This window comes from Procambarus clarkii, chromosome 43 (assembly GCF_040958095.1).
Source record: "Procambarus clarkii isolate CNS0578487 chromosome 43, FALCON_Pclarkii_2.0, whole genome shotgun sequence".
Taxonomy (NCBI): Eukaryota; Metazoa; Arthropoda; class Malacostraca; order Decapoda; family Cambaridae; genus Procambarus; species Procambarus clarkii.
This window is the reverse complement of record NC_091192.1, coordinates 35,089,994-35,112,968: the sequence shown is the minus strand read 5'-3', so window position 1 is coordinate 35,112,968 and position 22,975 is coordinate 35,089,994. Positions and strand designations below refer to the sequence as shown.

The window sequence follows — 22,975 nt, the reverse complement described above, 5'->3', positions numbered from 1 at the left end:
TATATATATATATATATATATATATATATATATATATATATATATATATATATATATATAATATATATATACTGTATATATATATACTGTATATATATATACTGTATATATATATATATATATATATATATATATATATATATATATAAAATATATATATAATACTGTATATATATATATATATATATAATATACAAATATATATATATATATATATATAATATATATAATATAATATAATATAATATAATATTTATACAGTATATATACTGTATATCTGTACATATATCCTATACTGTACTGTACTTGTTTTCTTGCCACAAAACTGCACTGTATTATTTTTCATATTTGAGTACTGTATTAGTTTTGTTTCGGTAATTTGACAAAAATAAATCATTAACATACAATGGTGACATCACTTGGATTAAATTCTGTTTCACCATCAGTTCCATAGAATTTACACATACATATTCTCAGAGAGTTATATAAAACACATATTATTAGATAAATTACAGATAATTATTAAAACTTCCAAAGCTTTTGTTGGCTTTTAAAGCACTTCAGATACTACAGTTGTGGCAGAAGTAGATCAGTTATTTGACTATCGGCAGATAGATGATTTGGCCATTTATCTTCTTCTGTGTGAAAAGGAAAATCATTTTTATCCCAGTTATTGGAGAGATTATTGTAAACAAATTCATGATTTTGATTGTGGAGGTGATGAAGAATGTCAGTGATTTGTTGGGAGTTATCTTCATTTAACTGTTTTTGATTTTCTCTCTTGCCAGCCCAGGCACTAAACGTTTCTCGTTTTATGTTGTCACTACTTCGTTTGCCAGCCCAAGCACTGAAAGATTGTCGTTTCTTATTACTGTAACTTCTTTTGCCAGCCCATGGGCTGAAGGATTGCTGTTTCTGGTAAACATTGCTTCGCTTTCCAGCCCATGCACTGAATGCTTGTCGTTTTTCATCGTCACTTCGCTTTCCAGCCCATGCACTGAATTCTTGTCGTTTTTCATCGTTGTCACTTCGCTTTCCAGCCCATGAACTGAATGCTTGTCGTTTTTCATCATTTTCACTTCGCTTTCCAGCCCATGAACTGAATGCTTGTCGCTTTTCTTCATTGTCACTTCGCTTTCCAGCCCATGGACTGAATGCTTGTCGCTTTTCATCATTGTTGCTTCTCTTTCCAGCCCATGAACTGAATGCGTGTCTCTTTTCATCATCTTCCCTTCGCTTTCCAGCCCATGCACTGAAAGAATGACGTTTTTCATCGTTGTCACTTCGTTTTCCTGCCCATGCACTGAATGCTTGTCGTTTTTCTTCAGTGTCACTTCGTTTTCCAGCCCATGCATTGAATGCTTGTCGCTTTTCGGCATTGCCAATCCATTTATTGAAAGAAGCCCTTTCCTGGTCGTTGAATGGGGAACTTTCAACAGTGGCCACATTTGTGGTCGAATCGGCTTTATCTGACAATTTTTCTGCCCATGGGCTCACTTTTGTCTTCAGGATATTTTGTTCAAAATCATAATTTGATCTTTTCCCAGCCCAAGCACTGAAAGCTTTTTTACTCATAATGTTTGAAAATACTGTAGACAATGACCTCTTTCCTGCCCAAGCACTGAAACCCCTTCTTTCTGCCATTTGGGGCTCTTGATATTTCAGTCTTCGTACTGCATCTTGGATAGCCTGGAGGTCTGGTCGCTTACCAACCCAAGCACTGTATCTTGCCCTTTTTACTTCAGAAGTATTAGACTCTTGAGACTGATCATCTTTTTGTGTTGACTTGCCACTCTCAGCTTTTTTCTCCTCTAGGGAGTTTTTGATATTTTCCAAAGATTTGACATATGATTCAACTTCCCTCTTGTACCTTAGGTTACCCACATCAGGAAATGGCAAGTTTTCATTTAATAAAAAGAAATCTGATGGTTCTTCTTCAGTCAATATATCGTTTTTTCCATCAGACACAGATGGTACACGATTTCCTCCCCATGTAGCAGTGGATCCTTCCTTGATCTCTTCTGTTTGTCCTTCATCACTGAATGTAGTAACATATGGAATAATGTCCTCTTTGACAGCAAGTGGGCTCTCATCTTCTAAGTAGTATTCAGCAGAACGCTTCCCTCCCCAGGGCGTAAAGGTGTTTCCCTTGCTGGGAGAATCGTTAAAGGCATCGGAGGTCAAGCTTGCAGTATGGATTGGATCTGACTGCTTGCCTCCCCAAGGGTTGAATGTTGCTCGTTTCAGCTCTCCCTCAGTAGCTTGAAGCCTCAGGGGTTGAGACCTGAAAGAAATGGGCAGGTTAAATATGCCCTTGAAAATACTATAAGTGGATATCATTATTGCAAATTAAGCATCAGGAAGTCTGTATATTCATGAATTTCCAGTGTTTTAAATGTTCATTCTGCTGTTCTTGCAATACTGTAATGTTATAAAATATCACACGATGAGAATTATATGGGTATGAGAGAGCTTTCAAGGGTGTTAAACTCCTAGTTAACATAAGATGATTTTGACTGGGCTGTACACATTAAAATTTAATCCTGTTCATTCTCACAAATATTTTGGTTAAGCATTGTATAAATTCAATATAGTATTGTACGTTACTTATCAATCAATCTTGCTTCATTCTGCATAATGAGATTGAGCAGGTACTTCCAAGCTTTATGGAGGAGACTGCAATACGCAGATGAGTTTTGAGAGTGAAAATGAAAGAATGCACAGTAAATATCCAAGTGAGAGTTTTGTTTGGTGATATTTTTTATGTATATACATTCCCAATTCATTCATGCTTGCATGAGATTTGGTGTATATTTACTCGGCATACAGGTATAACCAGGTTGATGCATTACTCACCTGGCATTTTGGAAGAGGGCTAGGTACACTTCTCGCAAGTTGATGGGAAGACCCAACCCAAACTTATGGGGTGACCGCTTGCCTCCCCAGTGGTAGAACGGCTGCCTCTTACTCAACTCACACCTGTGTGATTGGAGACTGTCAGTGGAGGGAGATAGAGAAAATGTACTTATTTAGCCATGCTTCCCTAGCTTTGCTTGTGGAGATTGAGCTTTGGTTGTCAAGTCCCACCCCACCCCCACCCCAACCCCCTCTTCTCAACCTTCAACTCACAGGTGGAGACTGCCTCCACTACTTCGAAATTTATTTAATTTACTACTCTGGCAATGACTAAATCATTGCTAATATCCTTGTGGCTCATTCGGGTATTGGGCACAGTATTTAGTGTCAACCTGCATCTCTTGCTCATGCACAATCTATGGTGTATAGTCTACCATGTCTTTCCTGTAAAATATTCAAGATATTTTCAGAGTAGAGATCATATCAACTGTTTCTTTTCTTTTTTTTTAGTTATGTGAACTATAATTCCTTTAGTTTCCATCTTCATGTTGTGTTTGATGAGATTTTGACTCTATAATGGTGTCATATTTTACAGTAATCATTTTGATACATGTGTTAAACATGTTTTTTAAACATTCTGTTCAGATTTCTGAAGGTGACTCCTATGTTGGCCATCCTTGCATATGCAGCAGGTGATATCCAGTTGATGTGGGTTTCTGGAGATGGGATGGGTGTGATGATAACCTCCCCGCCCCCTAGGGGCAGGGGAGGTTGGCAGTATGAAAATTTCAGTGGCAGTATGAAAAGACTGACTGGAATCTACTCAGGTCGGAAATAGCAGCATGGAGACTATCTAACCTGCATCTCCCTCAAGCCCAATTTTCTCACAACATATTTGATGCTGCCCTCTGCTCTGTTCCTCCAGTAGCATGTGGAAGTGCGTTTCATGGTGGGATTCGGGCTGTACACTGTAAGCCTGCAGTGTGATGCCGACAGACAGCCTGTTCATTTATTTTGTTTCGGGAGGCGAGTGCGGAGCCCAGTACATTGCTGCTGGGACACCTGTCTCTGAGTCAGAAGTGAAAGCCTGGCACATCTGCTTCCTCCTGCCAGGCGGGTAAGAAGGCTTCGCTTTCTTCTTCGCCCCCTCTCTCTGACTTTATCGTTCCATCCCCTCCCGTCGTTTAGGTGGTAGATCCCCCTGTTCCTGTAGTGGAGGTTTCTTTGGCCCCCGCTTCCCTCTCGGTTGCTGCCCTTGCTGAGGTGCGCTCTCCTCTTTCTGCCCCTCCTCCTCCTCCTCTTTCTGCCCCTCCTCCTCCTCCTGCCCCTCCTCCTCCTCCTCTTCCTCCTCCTCCTCCTCCTGTCCTTGACCGCCCTTTTCGGTTGTCTCATCCTCCTCCTCCTCCGGACCCTGCTCGTCCGCCTCTGGTCTGTCCTCCCACTCCCTTCCCTCCATCTTTACTCAGTTTACCTATGCCCCCTAACCCTGACTTCGTTGACCCTGATCCTGACCCTGCACCCTCTCCTGTCTTGATCTTTCTCTTTGCTCATTATCTCTTTACTTAGATTTCTAGTGGCGGGTTCTTGATGACCTCCATGGCAGTGACCATTTTCCTATCCTTGTTACCTTTTTTTCTTTTCACCCTCCCCCTCTCCTTCCCTAGGTGGCAGTTTGCCAAGGCTGACTGGCGCCTCTTTAGCCTCCGTGCTACTATCTCCGATCTCTCCATTCTGCCTCTCCCTTGCACCCTCCTTTTTCATGACGCCGTCTTCGATGCTGCCCTCCGCTCTATTCCTCACTCTTCCTCTCGGGGAATGCGGAAGTGCGTTCCCTGGTGGAATGTGGACTATGCTCGGGCTGTCCGCTGTAAGCGTACAGCCTGGAAGAGACACCGCTGCCGGCAGATGGTTGAGTCTTTTCTTTTGTTTCAGAAGGCAAGTGTGGTGGCCCGTAGGACCATCCATACGGCTAAACGTGTGTGTTGGATGTCTTATGTCTCCACCGTTACATCCGAAACTCCTCTGCCACTGATCTGGAAGCGTATCCGCAAGATAGCGGGTAAGTTCGTTCCCGATGTCTCGCTGGTCCTTCACCTCCGTGAGAATCTTGTCGCAGACCCCTTGCAGGTCACGACCGAATTGGGTTCCCACTTTTCATCTGTTAGCTCTAGTTCTCATCTTCCTCAATCCTTCCTTCCTTCGTAAGCCTATTCTTGAATCTCGACCTTTAGATTTCCGTACCCATCTCGGCCTTCTTTATAACGATCCCTTCTCTCTCTCTCTCTGAGGTTCAGTCTGCCCTGGGCCTCTGCGGTTCTATGGCGGCGGGCTCCGATGGCATTCATTATGTGATGCTTCGTCTTCTCCCTCTGTGCATGTCTCAGTATTTACTGAGTCTGTTTAATCGGGTCTGGAAGTCGTCGTCAGTCCCTGAGGACTGGCTCGATGCTGTTGTCCTCCCTGTTCAGAAACCAGGATCTCTCGGGTCATCCCCCAAGGACTTCCGCCTATTGCCTTACGAGTTGTGTCTGCAAGCTCTTTGAACGCATGGTTAACGTTCATGTGATGTGGTTCTTAGAATACTATCACCACCTCTCCCCTTCTCAATTTGATTTTAGCAAGTGCCACAGCACAACAGAAGTCCTGGTGAACTTGGAGGTCTATATTCGTTCTGCTTTTGCTGCGAAGACCTCCGTTATTGCCGTCCTTTTTGACCTGGAAAAGGCTTATGACACTACCTGGCGGTATCATATTCTGTCCCAACTTCATTCTTTTGGCCTCCGTGGGAACCTCTCTCTCTTCCTCCAAAGTTCCCTCTCTCGTAGTTTCTTTTGAGTGAGGCTTGGTACCACTCTCTCTGCCCCTTTTAGGCAATATGAGGGTGTACCTCAAGGTAGTGTTCTGAGCATTACTCTTTTTCTGGTTGCCCTCAATGGTCTTCTTTCCTCCCTTCTTCTGGCGTCTTCTCCGCTCTCTATGTCGACGATCTTGCCCTTTGCTGGGTAAGATGATGGGGTGATGATTTGCCTCTCCTTCAACGGCGTCTTCAACTTGCGATTGATGCCGTGTCATCTTGGGCCGCCGATCATGGCTTCAAGTTCTCTGTGTCTAAGACTTGTGGAATGACTTTTACTCGGAAGCATGTCGTTCTTCGTCCCTCTTTGTCACTTTATGGTCACCCCCTTGTGTACAAGGATTCCACTAAGCTTTTGGGGTTAATCTTTGACACTCGTTTGTCTTGGTCATCCCATATCTCTTACCTCCGAGTTGAATGCTCTAAAGCCCTTACCCTCCTTAAGGTTTTGTTCCGTACTTCTTGGGGAGCAGATAGGCGCACGCTCCTCTATTTACATTCCTCTCTCGTCCTGTCTAAACTCGATTATGGTTGCCCTGTTTACTTGTCTGCTTCTCTTTCTACTCTTCGCCGTCTTGATGCTTTGCACCATACTGGGTTGCACCTCAGCTCTGGTGCCTTTCGTTTGACTCCCGCCCTCAGCTTGTTTGTTGATGCTGGCTTCCTCTCTCTCCAGGACCGCTGTGATCGCTACTGTCTTCGCTATCTTGCGAGGTCCTTACAACATCCTTCCTCTTGCCTCTGTCGTGCTTTGACTTTTGTACCTAATGTACAGGAACCTGTACATTAGTTGATTGACAGTTGAGAGGCGAGACCAAAGAGCCAGAGCTCAACCCCCGCAATCACAACTAGGTATAGAATAGTGGCAAGAGGCGGTGTCAGTGGTTATAAATCGAGTAACTGGAAACTGGTGACATCAACCTGGGACAACGAGAGGTCACCTGTACCGACCGCGGACCAGCATCGCTACCCTACGCTAAGTACCTGCCATAAAGTTTGAACAAAATAACATACATAATATTACAAATATACGGTATACATATATTATAAATATTAAACATATAAATATATATACATATAATTTTATAAAGAGTTAAAAGGACTGACATCAACAAGTGATCCACACAGTGAATCTCAAATACAACACAATACACCAGACAATGGAGAGGTGTGGCGAGTGTTCGGGAGTACTGGGAAGACGTAATGCAGGCGTAACGTGTTGCATCTGTAACATAAGATTTCACCTGGGCTGTACAGAATTATCTCCAGGATGCATAAAAAGGCAAGGAATTTACTGGGTTTGCAAAGATGACAGATTAATGTTAGAGAACATAACTAAACTGATGAAAAACATTCCCGAGTCACAGAGATTATCATTCACAGACAGGCTACCAGTGATATATGTGGACTGGGAAAAGTCAACATTGGATAACGACCAAAACTCAGGAACAGATAGTTTAGAGAACCGCAGCAGTAGTGTGGAGGAGGAGACTATTGTGGTACAAAATAACAGCAATATTGCAGAGCCAGATAATATAAACGATGAGAGCAACAGTGAGACAGAGTGCATAGATGAAGGAATTGGGACGAAAAACGGAGATGGCTCCAATAAAGAGGTAGACAAGACAGTCACAGATATAAATACCTTGAAAAACGCAAAACCGGAACACATTTGCAAATTCTACGCTAAAGGAATATGCAAATATGGAAAATTAGGAGCAAAATGCCATTTTCTGCATCCTCGAAAATGCAGGAACATGTTGGCGAGGGGTACATGCCGTTTTGGAACAGAGTGTAGATACTTCCACCCTAAATTATGTCAATTTTCAATTAGGGACAAAAAATGCTACAATCTTCAGTGTCCGGAATTCCATGTGAGAGGTACAGAGCGTTATAGACGGGAAGATCAATATGACACTGCTGGAAATTTTTTAGAGGAAGGCAGAAACAGAGTAGAACATGTAAGAGAGAGGAACAGTCAGATGGAACCACTACAGGATTACAGAGGGGAAGGGAGATACCCACAAGACTGGAATTCAAATTATCAACAAGCACACAGGTACTACACCACACAACACCCGTCCTACTACCAAAACTGGACGAATCACTTCCAAAACAACACACCCTGGACGCAAACACAGTGGCCTCCTTACCAGAGCCTCAGATATTAACACCAAGTAAGGCATCCAGCACTTCCACTAACACGATAACATCATTTATATTTGCCAACATCCAGGGCATAAAAACACGCAAATCCAATAAAGTTCACTTTATAGATGGTCTCCTTCATGAGGCAAATGCAGTGTTTGCAGCCCTAACAGAAACCCACACCAAAGGACTACCATGATGGTGAAATATGGATCTCAGAGTACAATCTTTTCAGATGTGATAGGAAACACCGGCTTCAGGGTGGGGTCAGCCTCTACATCAAAGACAGACTCATCTGTACTGAGCTGCTAAACACCTCAAATGATATGGTGGAAGTGTTGATAATCAAAATAGAGATTCTAAATGTAGTTGTTGTCCTTGTATATAAGTCACCGGAGGCAAACCCTCAGCAGTTTAAAGACCAACTAATGAAAATAGAACACTGCTTGGAAAACCTCACAAATCCAGCTCCGAACATCATCCTGCTTGGGGACTTCAACCTACGGCACCTGAAATGGAAGCACCTGGCTAATACAGTAATATCAGAAAGAATACCAGGAAGTAGCCTAAATGAACAGGCACATGCAAATGACCTGCTACGGATGTGCGACAGGTTTGCCTTAAACCAGCAAATAGTAGAACCAACTAGGAAGAACACGCTGGACCTCATTTTCACTAATAATGATAAATTGATCAGAAACATAATGATTACAAATACCTGTTACTCAGATCACAACTTAATTGAAGTTATGACAACCATGGGGAGTAGACCTTCAAAACCAGTCCAGATTCCCGGTGGAGGAGATTTCAGCAAATTCAACTTCAATAATAAACAGATAAACTGAGAGCAAATAAACCAGGACTTCACAGAAATAAACTGGGAAGAACAGCTAGAAAATGCAAACCTGAACCAGTGCCTGGAAAAAATAAGCTCAGTAGCACTAGAAATATGTTCAAACCGTATACCTCTAAGAAAAAAGAGGAAGAGATGCAGATTGGAACGGGAACGTCGTCCTCTATATAGGCGAAGAAAACGAATCGCGGAACAACTTGAGAGTCGCACCCTATCTCAAGAACGGCGAAGAAGGTTAGGTAGAGAAATAGAAACAATTGAACGGAAGCTACAAGAATCATACAAAACCCAGGAGAGGCAAAGAGAGCAAAAGGCCATCAGTGAAATAGAGAGAAATCCGAAATATTTTTTCTCCTATGCAAAATCAAGATCAAAAACCACATCTAGTATCGGGCCCCTGCGAAAGGGAGATGGAACTTTCACCGATGACAACAAAGAAATGAGCGAGCTACTGAGGAAGCAGTACGACTCTGTTTTCAGCGAGCCATTAAACACACTAAAGATTGATAACCCAAATGAATTTTTAATGGATATGATACCAACATCAAATCATATATCAGACGTCACCCTATCCCCACTGGATTTTGAAGAAGCCATAAACAGTATGCCTATGCACTCTGCACCAGGCCCGGATTCTTGGAACTCCATATTCATCAAGAATTGTAAAAAACCACTATCGCAGGCCTTCCACATTCTGTGGAGACAAAGCCTAGATACTGGCGTTATTCCTGACATAGTAAACACAGCAGAGATAGCACCACTTCATGAAGGATGAAATAAGGCAGAGGCAAAAAATTACAGACCGATAGCACTAACATCGCACATCATAAAAATTTTTGAGAGAGTGCTAAGAAGTAAGATCACAAAATACATGGAATCACAGCATCTCCATAACCCCGGACAACATGGTTTCAGAACAGGGCGCTCTTGCCTGTCGCAGTTGCTGGACCACTATGATATGGCATTAGATGCTATGGAAGACAAACAAAACGCTGATGTAATTTACACAGATTTCGCAAAAGCTTTTGATAAATGTGACCATGGTGTTATTGCACATAAAATGCGTTCAAAAGGAATTACCGGAAAAATAGGCAGATGGATCTACAATTTCCTGACCAACAGAACCCAATGTGTAATAGTCAACAAAATAAAATCCAGCCCATCAACCGTGAAGAGCTCAGTCCCCCAGGGTACTGTGCTTGCTCCAGTACTTTTTCTCATCCTCATATCGGACATAGACAAGAACACAACCTATAGCACTGTATCATCCTTTGCAGATGACACTAGGATCCTCATGAGAGTAGGCAACATAGAGGACACTGCGAACCTCCAGTCAGATGTAGATCAGGTCTTTCTATGGGCTACAGAAAATAATATGGTGTTTAACGAAGATAAGTTTCAGCTCATGCGCTATGGAAAAAATGAAAATATAAAAACGGAAACCACGTACAAAACTCAGGCAAATCATAACATAGAACGTAAAGGCAATGTAAAGGATCTGGGTGTACTCATGTCGGAAGACCTTACCTTTAAAGAACACAATAAAGTAGCCGTCACAACTGCAAGAAAAATGACAGGTTGGATAACAAGAACCTTTCACACTAGAGATGCTATACCGATGATGATACTTTTCAAAACGCTTGTGCTCTCTAGAGTGGAGTACTGCTGCACAATGACAGCACCTTTCAAAGCTGGAGAAATTGCTGACCTGGAGAGCGTGCAGAGATCCTTTACTGCTAAATCCACTCAGTAAAACATCTAAACTATTGGGACCGACTAAAGAGCCTAAAACTGTACTCCCTTGAGCGCAGGCGGGAGAGGTACATAATAATTTACACATGGAAAATATTAGAGGGGCTGGTCCCAAACCTGCACACAGAAATAACATCACATGAGACCAGAAGACATGGCAGGATGTGCAGAATACCCCCGTTGAAAAGCAGAGGTGCAACAGGTACTCTGAGAGAGAACTCTATCAACATCAGAGGCCCGAGACTGTTCAACACGCTTCCACTACACATAAGGGGCATAACTGGCCAACCCCTCACAGTGTTCAAGAGAGAACTATCAACATCAGAGGCCCGAGACTGTTCAACACGCTTCCACTACACATAAGGGGCATAACTGGCCGACCCCTCACAGTGTTCAAGAGAGAACTATCAACATCAGAGGCCCGAGACTGTTCAACACGCTTCCACTACACATAAGGGACATAACTGGCCGACCCCTCACAGTGTTCAAGAGAGAACTGGATAAGCACCTCCAAAGGATACCTGATCAACCAGGCTGTGACTCATACGTCAGGCTGCGAGCAGCCGCGTCCAACAGCCGCGTCCAACAGCCTGGTTGATCAGTCCGGCAACCAGGAGGCCTGGTCGACGACCGGGCCGCAGGGACGCTAAGCCCCGGAAGCACCTCAAGGTAAGGTACGTACAACTAGGTAAGTACACACACACACACAGATAAAAAAATTTATTTACATTTTTTAAATTTAGATTTTTCTAGATAGAAAACTATCACCTGAGGACCACATAAAGAATATTGTGCAAGGAGCCTATGCCACGCTTTCTAACTTCAGAATTGCCTTTAAATACATGGATGGCGAAATACTAAAGAAATTGTTCACGACTTTTGTTAGGCCAAAGCTAGAATATGCAGCTGTTGTGTGGTGCCCATATCTTAAGACGCACATCAACAAACTGGAAAAGGTGCAAAGACATGCTACTAAGTGACTCCCAGAACTGAAGGGCAAGAGCTACGAGGAGAGGTTAGAGGCATTAAATATGCCAAAACTAGAAGACAGAAGAAAGAGGTGATATGATCACGACGTACAAAATAGTAACAGGAATTGATAAAATCGATAAGGAAGATTTCCTGAGACCTGGAACTTTATGAACAAGAGGTCATAGATATAAACTAGCTAAACACATGCCGAAGAAATATAAGAAAATTCACTTTCGCAAACAGTGGTAGACGGTTGGAACAAGTTAAGTGAGAAGGTGGTGGAGGCCAAGACCGTCAGTAGTTTCAAAGCGTTATATGACAAAGAGTGCTGGGAAGACGGGACACCACGAGCGTAGCTCTCACCCTGTAACTACACTTAGGTAATTACACACACACACACACACACACACACACACACCGGTGGAGGTGTGTGGCTGAGTGGACAGCACGCTGGACGGGTGATCCTGTGGTCCCGGGTTCGATTCTGGGCGCCGGCGAGAAACAATGGGCAGAGTTTCCTTCACCCCGATTCCCCTGTTACCTAGCAGTAAATAGGTACCTGGGAGTTAGTCAGCTGTCACAGGCAGCTTCCTGGGGTGTGTGTGTGGGGGGTGGGGAGGGAAATAGTAGTTAGTAACAGTTGATTGACGGTTGAGAGGCGGGCCGAAAGAGCAGAGCTCAACCCCCTCAAGCACAACTAGGTGAATACAACTAAGTGAATACACACACATCTTCAGAAAGCAGCTCATAGCAGCTGTCTAACTCCCAGGTACCTGTTCACTGCTAGGTGAACAGGAGCACTTAGATGAAAGAAACTGTCCATTTGTTTCTGCCTCTGCCGGGGATCGAACCCGGGACTACGACCCCAGAGCGCTGTCCACTCAGCCGCGAGGCAGTGTGTGTGTTTATTACGGAATTGGCAGTAAAATAACATTAATATGTGAGCGGCAGTCGGAGCTGCTCAACTTTAGTGTTCTGAGAACGTCTCTCATAGTGATCCATTGGTCGTTAATTCTGAAACAAATGCCAGAATTTGTGTTTGTATCCGCTTTCTAAATTGGTTGAGGAGCGAGGCAGCAGTCCTCGCTTGACTCACTCAGTCTTCCAGTCTCCAAGTACAGTATAGTAGAACTTTTTTTAATTGAAATACTTTTACACTCATCATGGTTCAATGGGGAGATTGTGTCTGGGAGAGTTCATGGAGGCAAGTTCGGTCCCATTTCACTGCCTTAATATATAATATACCTTTTTGTAGATACGTCACGTTATTATGATTTAACTGTGAAAGGTGAACTGAAATTCATGGGCGAGTGATATTCTTCATATATTCTTTTTCATTACATTTCTGCTCTTCCCATTCCTTATATGGAAATTATCAGGCGAACAGAATTATCAGGTTAAATGAAACTTACCCCCTCCCCTTTCCAACAACAACAAAAAAAACTTTGTCCTGCCTCGGGAATCTAACTGGGTACTTTTCGATTAGGGCCCGAATGTACAATATACAGGGTGGTCCTAAAGTTTTGGAGATTTAAAAGCTAAGTTGGTAAGTAATGCGTGTAAACTGTAAAGGCATTTGGAATATTATTATTTAATTAGTGTATTAGAATATGTATATAAATAGTGTATTCAATAAAATATGGGAGAGTGACTGTGCCCACCGTATTAATGGGTGTGTTGGTAGCCGGTAAGGGAGACAAGGGGGTGATGGCTGGCCGCCAGGGAGAGCGAGAGGCGACACGTCCGTCCCCTGTGGCGTGACTGGGTCCACTGAGGCCACCACCAGCCACGCCCACACCACCACCCATCTCCCGCCCACCACCATCACTCTGAAACAAAAACAATAGTCCTGTAAGATTATATAAGATCAGGTAAATTCAGGCAAATAATATTGCATTTAACCTGATGGTATAGTTGTGTGTGTGTGTGCATGTGTGCATGGAGACTATTGCCACCGGCTTAGCACTTCCACCATAAAACACACATAAAGTTACATAAAACAGTCACCAGTTTCCGCCAGTCACATAAAACAAAAGCATAAGGAAAAAAAGTTAAACAGCAAGTTGTCTTCACGGTGAGGATAAGACAGGAAAAAAACACTTTAAAATACTTTACTTTAAACAAATTACAAAACATAAAATCATATCCAGGCTTGACTCTAATACAAAGTGTGCAAAACAAACAAGATGAACACTCAAATTTACGTTACGTTAATGTGCAAATAAAATATGGTGCGGGAATACTGTGAGCCAAACTGAATAACTCTGTTACCATACACGGAGGTTATTACGCCAATTTTCTCGAACTCCAACTTCTAATTTCGCGGTTTTCGCCCCTTTGTGTCTGTCTCCAGGAGCCGATGCTTGGTGCTCGTCCTGGTCGTTTTCGTGGCTATTCCTTTCTCTCACCCCCCCCCCAGCCGTTGCTGGGGCTCCTAATTCTTCTGCTCTCTTGATTCGCTCTGATGTTCCCTTTGTCCCCTTACTTTTTCCTTCGCCTCTCCATTGTTCTGCTGCTCGTATCTTTGTGGGGAAATGGTACACAGTTTGTTCCATTTATCTCCCCCCCCCCCAAGTGTCCCGCTTTCTCTTCCTGATTTGAAACACCTCCTGGACTCCTTGCCGGAGCCTGTGCTCCTGCTGGGTGATTTCAATTGTCGTCATTCTCTTTGGGGTGATGTTCTGACGAATACCCGGGGTCGCCTTCTTGAGCCGTTTATCCTCTCTTCTTCCCTGTCTCTTCTGAATTCTGGTGAGCCCACTCACTTGGACTCTCGGACTCGCACCCTTTCCTGTCTTGATCTTTCTCTTTGCTCTTCTTCTCTTTACTTAGATTTCACGTAGCAGATTCTTGATGACCTCCATGGCAGTGACCATTTCCCCATCCTTGTTTCCTTTTTCTCTTTTCGCCCTTCCCTCTCCTTCCCTAGGTGGCAGTTTGCTAAGGCGGACTGGAACCTATTTACCCTCAGTGCTGCTCTCTCTGACCTCTCTCTTCTGCCTCTCCCTTGTGCTCTCCTCCTTTTTCATGACACTGTCTTCGACGCTGCCCTCCGCTCTATTCCTCGCTCTTCCTCTCGGGGTCCGCGGAAGTGCGTTCCCTGGTGGAATGCAGATTGTGCTCGGGTCTCTCCGCTGTAAGCGTGCAGCCTGGAAGAGGCACCGCCGTCGGCAGACGGCCGATTCTTTTCTTTTCTTTCGGAAAGCGAGTGCGATGGCCCGTAGGGTCATTCGTACAGCTAAACGTGAATGTTGGGCATCTTATGTCTCCACAATTACGTCCGAAACTCCTCTGCCCCAGATCTGGAAGCGTATCCGCAAGATAGCGGGTAAGTTCGTTCCCGATGTTTCACCGGTCCTTCACCTCCATGGTACTCTTGAGGCGGACCCGTTGCAGGTCGCTTCCGAACTGGGTTCCCACTTTTCTTCTGTTAGCTCTGGTCTTCATCTTCCCCAATCTTTCCTTCTTCGTAAACCTGTCCTTGAGTTTCGTCCTTTAGATTTCTGCACTCGTCTTCAGCTTCCCTATAATGATCCCTTCTCTCTCTCTGAACTTCGTTCTGCACTGGCCCTCTGCGGTTCTACGGCGGTGGGCTCCGATGGTATTCATTATGAGATGCTTCGCCATCTCCCTCCGTGCACGTCTCAGTATTTACTGAGTCTGTATAATCGGATCTGGGAGTCGTCGTCAGTCCCCGAGGACTGGCTCGATGCCGTTGTCCTCCCTGTTCGCAAACCGGGGTCTCTGGGTACTTCCCCTAAGGACTTTCGCCCTATTGCCCTCACAAGTTGTGTCTGCAAACTCTTTGAACGTATGGTTAACGTTCGTCTGATGTGGTTCCTGGAACACCATCACCTCCTCTCCCCTTCTCAATTTGGTTTCCGCAAGTGCCGCAGCACGACAGATGTCCTGGTGAACTTGGAGGTCTATATTCGTACTGCTTTTGCTGCAAAGACCTCCGTTGTTGCCGTCCTTTTGACCTGGAAAAGGCTTACGACACCACTTGGCGATATCATATTCTATCTCAACTTCATTCTTTTGGCCTTCGTGGTCATCTCCCTCTCTTTCTCTGCAGCTTCCTCTCTCGTCGTTCCTTTCGGGTGCGACTTGGTACCACTCTCTCTGCCTATTTTCAGCAATACGAAGGTGTGCCCCAGGGTAGTGTTCTGAGCACTACTCTTTTTCTGGTTGCCCTCAATGGTCTTCTTTCCTCTCTTCCTTCAGGTGTCTTCTCCGCGCTCTATGTCGATGATCTTACCCTTTGCTGTCAGGGTGATGATTCGCCTCTCCTTCAACGCCGGCTTCAACTTGCAATTGATGCCGTGTCGTCTTGGGCCATCGATCATGGCTTCAAGTTCTCTACTTCTAAGACTTGTGCCATTACTTTTACTCGGAAACGGGTCGTTCTTCGTCCCTCTTTGTCACTTTATGGTCATCCCCTTGAGTTCAAAGATTCCGCGAAGCTTTTGGGGTTATTCCTTGACATTCGTTTGTCTTGGTCTCCCCATATCTCTTACCTCCGTGTTGAGTGCTCTAAGGCCCTTGCCCTCCTTCGGGTATTGTCCCATACTTCTTGGGGAGCGGATAGGCGCACTCTCCTTGCTTTACATTCCTCTCTCGTCCTGTCTAAGCTCGTTTATGGTTGCCCTGCTTACTCATCTGCTTCTCCTTCTACTCTTCGCCGTCTTGATGCTTTGCACCATACTGGGTTGCGCCTCAGTTCTGGTGCCTTTCGTTCGACTCCCATCCTTAGCTTGTATGTTGACACTGGCTTCCTGTCTCTCCAGGACCGTTGTGATTGCTACTGTCTTCGCTGTCTTACGAGGTCCTTGCAACATTCTTCCTCTCGCCTCTGTCGTGCTTTAACTTTTACCCCTCCTGCGGTTCCTGTTCCTCTTCACCACCTCCCTCTTTCTGTCCGCTTATCTCGCTTACAGGATTCTCTTTCCGTTCGTGTTTCTAATGTTTCTCCTCATGTTGCTCCTTCTTTGCCCCCGTGGAGAGTCCCCCTTCCACAGTTTTGTACATCCTTGACCCGCATCACTAAAGCTTTTACCCCTCCTACGGTTCTAAAACGCCTATTCCTTGAGCACTTTTCTTCTCACTCCCGCTCCGTTTCTGTCTTCACTGATGGGTCTAAGTCTGCGGACGGTGTTGGCTACTCTGTTGTTTTTCCTGATCGCACTTATATGTGTCGCTTACCTCCGGAGACTAGCATCTTTACAGCGGAGCTTTATGTTGACCAGACCACACACTAGAAATTGAAGGGACGACGACGTTTCGGTCTGTCCTGGACCATTCTCAAGTCGATTGTGGAGGAATGGATTCACAATCTTTTCTTCTCACAATCGACTTGAGAATGGTCCAGGACGGACCGAAACGTCGTCGTCCCTTCAATTTCTAGTGTGTGGTCTGGTCAACATACTTCAGCCACGTTATTGTGACTCATCGCCTGCGGAGCTTTATGCTATTGTCTATGCTCTTCGTCTCCTGCTTTCTCGTTGTCAGTCTTCCTTTGTAGTTGTTGTTGACTCGCGTAGTGCCCTCATGGCTCTCGGGTCCTTTAATCCGGTTCATCCAGTAGTTGTCGAGATCCAGCATTGGCTGTTTCTTGTTCACAGTAAATTTAAGTTGGTTGAGTTTTGTTGGGTTCCCAGCCATATTGGTGTGTCTTTAAATGAGCGTGTGGATGCTGCCGCCAAGGAAGCTATCCGCTCTTGTCCCATCTCTCTTAAAGGTATTCCTTATTCCAACTTTTACCCGATTATCCATTCCTCCATCCTTACCCTTTGGCAGGCTTCTTGGTCATCTGTTACTGGTAACAAACTTCGTACTCTTAAATGTTGTATTTCCTCGTGGCCGTCCTCCTGCCACAGTAACCGGCGATGGGAAACAGCTCTGGCGAGGTTGCGTATTGGCCATACTCGCTTAACCCATGGTCACTTGATGGAGCGCCGCCCTGCTCCTTATTGTCCTAATTGCATTGTCCCTCTTACAGTCGTGCATGTCCTTCTTGAATGTCATGATTTCCAGGACGAGCGTGTGTCTTGCTTTCCGACCACCCCTCGCGGTCGCCTGTCCCTTAATGGAATTCTTGGTGACTCGGATACTTTTGATATCGTTCGCCTTATGTGTTTTTGTTCTCGTATTGGCATCCTTGGTGATATTTAGCGCCCTCTGATTATTCCGCACATTTGATGGTGCTACATAGCCTTCCTGGTTTGGTGCCTTCTTTTGATAATTGCTTACTTACTTACCATACACGGGGTATGGCAACAGGTCTACTCAGCAGAGCACTCGGGAGTAATCTCAAACGTAGTGGGCTAAGTAGCCCTATATATATATGACGACGACGGCCGTGCAGATGGCACTGCTAGTTTCTTTAACTATGAACCAGCTCGCTTTTAACTGCTTGTTTGAGATGGGTGAGCTCCCAGCGACCCCAGGTGCAAGGTGGGGTGACGGGCAGTGGTGTATGGGGGGACTGGAGGTTCTGTCTAGACGTCTGTTGTTGTTGTTGTTCTTGTGGCTGCAGTACTTGAATATATAGACGTGATATGGGTAGAATACGTGATGATGGAGCAGGCCGAATCTCTTCCTAGAGATTTTACCGTGACATTATATATATATATATATATATATATATATATATATATATATATATATATGTCGTACCTAGTAGCCAGAACTCACTTCTCAGCCTACTATTCAAGGCCCGATTTGCCTAATAAGCCAAGTTTTCCTGAATTAATATATTTACTATAATTTTTTTCTTATGAAATGATAAAGCAACCCTTTTCTCTATGTATGAGGTAAATTTTTATTTATTGGAGTTAAAATTAACGTAGATATATGACCGAACCTAACCAACCCTACCTAACCTAACCTAACCTATATTTATAGGTAAGGTTAGGTTAGGTAGCCAAAAAAAGCTTGGTTAGGTTAGGTTAGGTAGGTTAGGTAGACGAAAAAACATTAATTCATGAAAACTTGGCTTATTAGGCAAATCGGGCCTTGAATAGTAGGCTGAGAAGTGCGTTCTGGCTATTAGGTACGACATATATATATATATATATATATATATATTGTGACGATAATCTCTTTCAAGAGAGATTGAGCCTGCTCTTCCCTACACATTTACGTCTTTCAAGTACAAGATACTATATTGAAGATACGTCCACCAGTATCGCCAAACGTTTTGCCCAGGAAGCAAAGCGTACCATGCACAACCCGACACACCGGCTACCGCCCTCCGTCAACCAGCAAACTACTCATTCTCCGCCTGCCTGTTGCTGATTGGCTGGTGTGTCGCCGCACCTGCACTCACGCCACTACACGAGTCGACGTCTGGGCCAGCAGCACGCCGTCTCCTCAGAATATCCCTGTGCTCCTTGGAGTTGACATCTCTCTATAGTAGACTAAAGCCCTGGCTGTCGTGTACTAAGGGAGGTGGCAGCTTGAAGCCAGTATTCTCAGCACCTCACTTATTTGATTTATTTTACTTGCACTTGTTTGTCTTAGAGTAAATTTTCACTGCCAGTAATTATTCATGTTGTTTTGTTTGTTGACTTGTTTGGAATTTTACGAGATTGTCTTTATTCATATCTTGTTTTCTAGAGTAATTAAAATGTCATTGTTTATACTTTGTGTTTTGTGTGTCTTCCCATTACCTTATCACAGACAAAAGGACAAACTTCTCTTTTTTTTTGTTATGTGACGAGGCCCTGCCCCCAGCTTTTGAAACAGCCGAACACCAACGCTTTACCGTCCCATTACAATATATATATATAAACCAAGTCAAAATAATCGTTGATCCATTCAATTTGGTGAGACCTATAAGAGTAAATGTTGTTATGCAGAATAATTTCACTTTCACTTTCATCAAAGGGGCCGAATTGTACAGTACTTAATTGTTTGTTTTTATTCCCAGGTGAGTACAGGAGCAGACGACTACTATCCGTTGTCAGCAGACTGTGGTAAATATGTCCACTGTATTCTTCACAGTACTGTAGCTAGAGTTATCTTACAGCCCTTAAGGGTTGTCAGGATGTCAGCAGGTAAGCAATGTGTACCTTTGCAGCCGTCAAGTGTAGGCCTATGTGCTTCAGTTTCAAAAAAGCACAAACCTATGAATACAGTAAACTGTGTATTGCTTGATGATTGATACAGTGAATGGTGATAAGGAAGACTTTGGTCTTCCAAAGTGAAGGAAAGTTTACCTGTGGAGGGTGTGTGTGTGTGTGTGTGTGTGTGTGTGTGTGTGGTGGAGGAGGAGGGTGTGTGTGTGTGTGTGTGGTGGAGGGTGTGTGTGTACTCACCTAGTTGTACTCACCTAGTTGTGCTTGCGGGGGTTGAGCTCTGGCTCTTTGGTCCCGCCTCTCAACCGTCAATCAACAGGTGTACAGGTTCCTGAGCCTATTGGGCTCTATCATATCTACACTTGAAACTGTGTATGGAGTCAGCCTCCACCACATCACTTCCTAATGCATTCCATTTGTCAACCACTCTGACACTAAAAAAGTTCTTTCTAATATCTCTGTGGCTCATTTGGGCACTCAGTTTCCACCTGTGTCCCCTAGTGCGTGTTCACCTTGTGTTAAATAGCCTGTCTTTATCAACCCTGTCGATTCCCTTGAGAATCTTGAATGTGGTGATCATGTCCCCCCTAACTCTTCTGTCTTCCAACGAAGTGAGGTTCAATTCCCGTAGTCTCTCCTCGTAGCTCATACCTCTCAGCTCGGGTACTAGTCTGGTGGCAAACCTTTGAACCTTTTCCAGTTTAGTCTTATCCTTGACTAGATATGGACTCCATGCTGGGGCTGCATACTCCAGGATTGGCCTGACATATGTGGTATATAATGTTCTGAAAGATTCTGAAAGATTCCTGTGTGTGGTGGAGGGTGTGTGTGTGTGGTGGAGGGTGTGTGTGTGTGTGTGTGTGGTGGAGGGTGTGTGTGTGTGGTGGAGGGTGTGTGTGTGTGTGTGCGTGTGTGTGGTGGAGGGTGTGTGTGTGTGTGTGTGTGTGGTGGAGGGTGTGTGTGTGTGGTGGAGGGTGTGTGTGTGTGTGTGTGTGTGTGGTGGAGGGTGTGTGTGTGTGTGGTGGAGGGTGTGTGTGTGTGGTGGAGGGTGTGTGTGGGTGTGTGGTGGAGGGTGTGTGTGTGTGGTGGAGGGTGTGTGTGGTAGAGGTAGACGAACTGTCCACCATACTGACACGTTGTGTGTGTACTTACCTAAGTGTAGTTACCTAAGTGTAGTTCCAGGATGAGAGCAAGGGTCGTGCACAACCTGTCCTCCTACAAATAACGTCGCTTTTCGCTCATAGGCGTTACATAAGACCAACAATTGTCCTACTAGAAAATAGAAGCGGCTGCCAAAAGTGACGTGATGACCCGTTTTCTGTTTTGGGTCCTCTGGTAGGTTAGGAGACGACATTAAATTGACCGTTTTCTTGGCGTTGGGGAACCTTGGGTGGACGAGGGGCGCGGTGTCCCGTCTTCCCAGAGCTCTTTGTACTGTGTGTGTGTTGGGGGGGGGGAATGGTTAGTAGTTAGTACCAGTTGATTGACAGTTGAGAGGCGGGACGAAAGAGCAGAGCTCAACCCCCTCAAGCATAAATAGGTGAACACACACACACACACACACACTCTCCTAGTCCTGGTTGGGCCTAAAGGCCAGCAACCTATGGGAGGTCAGTAGGCCGAGGCGCCCGTCTTGATTTAGACACATGGTCGTTGTAACAAACCTCATGGCTAAGGAAGAGAATAAGTAAGAGACAACTTGTGATTACCGCAGTGAAAGACAAGCACAAAATAGAGTTCTGGTCGGCGTGGGTGAATGTTACCTAACTTACAAGTGATGACTCTCACAGTAAGACATACACTGAGAATAATAATAATAATTATAAAAGTATTATTATTATTATTAGTTATCACCGAGGACAGCCTTAACTAGCGCCGTAAGAATGCTATAGCCGCCGATACCTCATAGAAAATGGAACACCACTGAAAAATATCTTAGAAAATATGTAAACATCAGCGTAGCCTCTCACACACTCTCTCTCTTCCAGTCTCGCCCCTCCCTTCCTCCCTCCCTCTCTCTCTCCCTCACTCCTAATTTCTCTCTTTGTGCCATGTTTGACACACGTAATGCAATAATGTGTTTAAAGGCAGAATCCTGGCGGCCTTATTGCCATAGGCTGGCGCTCGTGTTCACAGTCAAATGTCTTCAAACATGGCGATTGGCGCCTCCACCTTGTTATCATGGTAATTCTGCCACATTAATAATAATAATATTATTATCTGCAGTGTATAACGGGTGTGATGACTATTACTCTTCTTCTCCTTCCTAATTCTCTTCTTTCACTCATGTTCGTGTCCAGCTGTTCCCACTCTTCCTCCAGTTCCCTCTCATGTTCCCCATCTTTCTCCTGTTCTCTCTTTTCTTACAGTCCCCCCTGCCCCGGGCGCGCCCTTCTGGCCCGTATCCTCACACCAACTCATGCCTCCATGCCTCTTACACTCGTCTCATTCAACAGTGTCACCGTTCATCAACAGTGTCACCGTTCATCAACAGTGTCGCTGTTCATAGAGCAGTGTCAAGGGACGGGTTTAAGAACGCTGGCTCCGTCGCCCCGAGGCTTCCGTCTGAAGGCCTGGGGTCTAGCCACCTCCGGGCATACAGTACGCCAGGCACGGGCTCACCGTAGCCCGTGCTACATGTACACTTCGTTCCGAGTAGCTAAATGTGAAACAACAACCCCCCCCCCATGGCCCCTGACGCACCTCGCAACCAACACAGGAATCTGTACACCAGTTGAGAGGCGGGACCGAAGAGCCAGAGCTCAACCCCCGCAAGCACAACTAGGTGAGTTCACCGTCATGTTCACGAAGGTACGGTTCATTATTTTGTTGTTGACATATTCCAACGATGTAGAGGCATATTCTGGCTAGTCCCTGGAGCATAGTTCAGGACTATATTAACTGTGTGTGTGTACACTGAGGCCCAGAGACACCTCGGTGGCTAGGTACACAGTACCCCGGGGGTGGTACTGTGAGGCCTCCTCCAATGTGGTAGTACCCCGGGGGTGATACTGTGAGGCCTCGTGAACGTGGGCGGGAAAAACTGTGTTTACGAACGTGTCTTAAGATGGTTGATTACAACTTCACATTATGTTTCCCTTAACTCGCCAGTCTGCTGACAAAGGTCAACAATGCTCCTAGAACCACCGGAGCATGGCACAGTCTCCTACTATTTGGGAATACATGCCTGGCATTACCGCCGAGGAGAGACAAGTCATTAGCAACCTCAGTAATTAGTGCTCTTAATGAACTCCCCCAGAGCAGACAACCTGGTCCGCCTCGTGCCCAGAACACCAGCCGCAGGACCCCCAACAACAGCTCACCCGAGAGTCACAAAATAAGACCACAGATCACCAGGATAATAGAAGAGGGCAATACCACAGGTGCCATCAGAATCATGACCAGCCATGAAACTATTGCCCCCGAGGAACGCCACGACAGTACAGGCTCTACAAGACACGG

At 44.9% G+C, this 22,975-nt stretch overlaps 2 protein-coding genes across 8 annotated transcripts in view; one reads left to right on the top strand and one right to left on the bottom strand.

The window, feature by feature from the left end:
* LOC123755953 (COMM domain-containing protein 4) overlaps positions 1-22,975 on the top strand; it is a 209,806-nt gene that overhangs the window by 32,272 nt on the left and 154,559 nt on the right. Inside the window, exon 2 of one of the 7 annotated variants that reach the window (XM_069300246.1) lies at positions 19,366-19,411. The exons of 5 other annotated variants lie outside the window; for them this stretch is intronic. The gene's annotated coding sequence lies outside the window, so the exon portion shown is untranslated. Of the gene's footprint in view, positions 1-19,365; positions 19,412-22,975 lie in introns of those variants that run through there. One more of the 7 variants, XM_069300248.1, reaches the window with a different exon arrangement.
* On the bottom strand, positions 291-22,922 carry LOC123755688 (uncharacterized). Its single transcript, XM_069299953.1, has 4 exons — positions 22,837-22,922; positions 13,097-13,264; positions 2,857-2,979; positions 291-2,284 (listed from the first exon to the last, which is right to left on the bottom strand). Exons 1-4 carry the CDS (start codon positions 22,920-22,922, stop codon positions 568-570), a joined length of 2,094 nt encoding a protein of 697 aa, XP_069156054.1. The 3' UTR covers positions 291-567.

Excerpts from the sequence above, each read along its gene's own strand:
- LOC123755688 (XM_069299953.1), bottom strand. The coding sequence starts at position 22,922 with ATGGCTGGTCATGATTCTGATGGCACCTGTGGTATTGCCCTCTTCTAT. Across the intron at positions 13,265-22,836 it reads TCTTATTTTGTGACTCTCGG|AGTGATGGTGGTGGGCGGGA; the intron begins GTGAGCTGTTGT and ends TTTTTGTTTCAG. Across the intron at positions 2,285-2,856 it reads GCCCTCTTCCAAAATGCCAG|GTCTCAACCCCTGAGGCTTC; the intron begins GTGAGTAATGCA and ends CATTTCTTTCAG.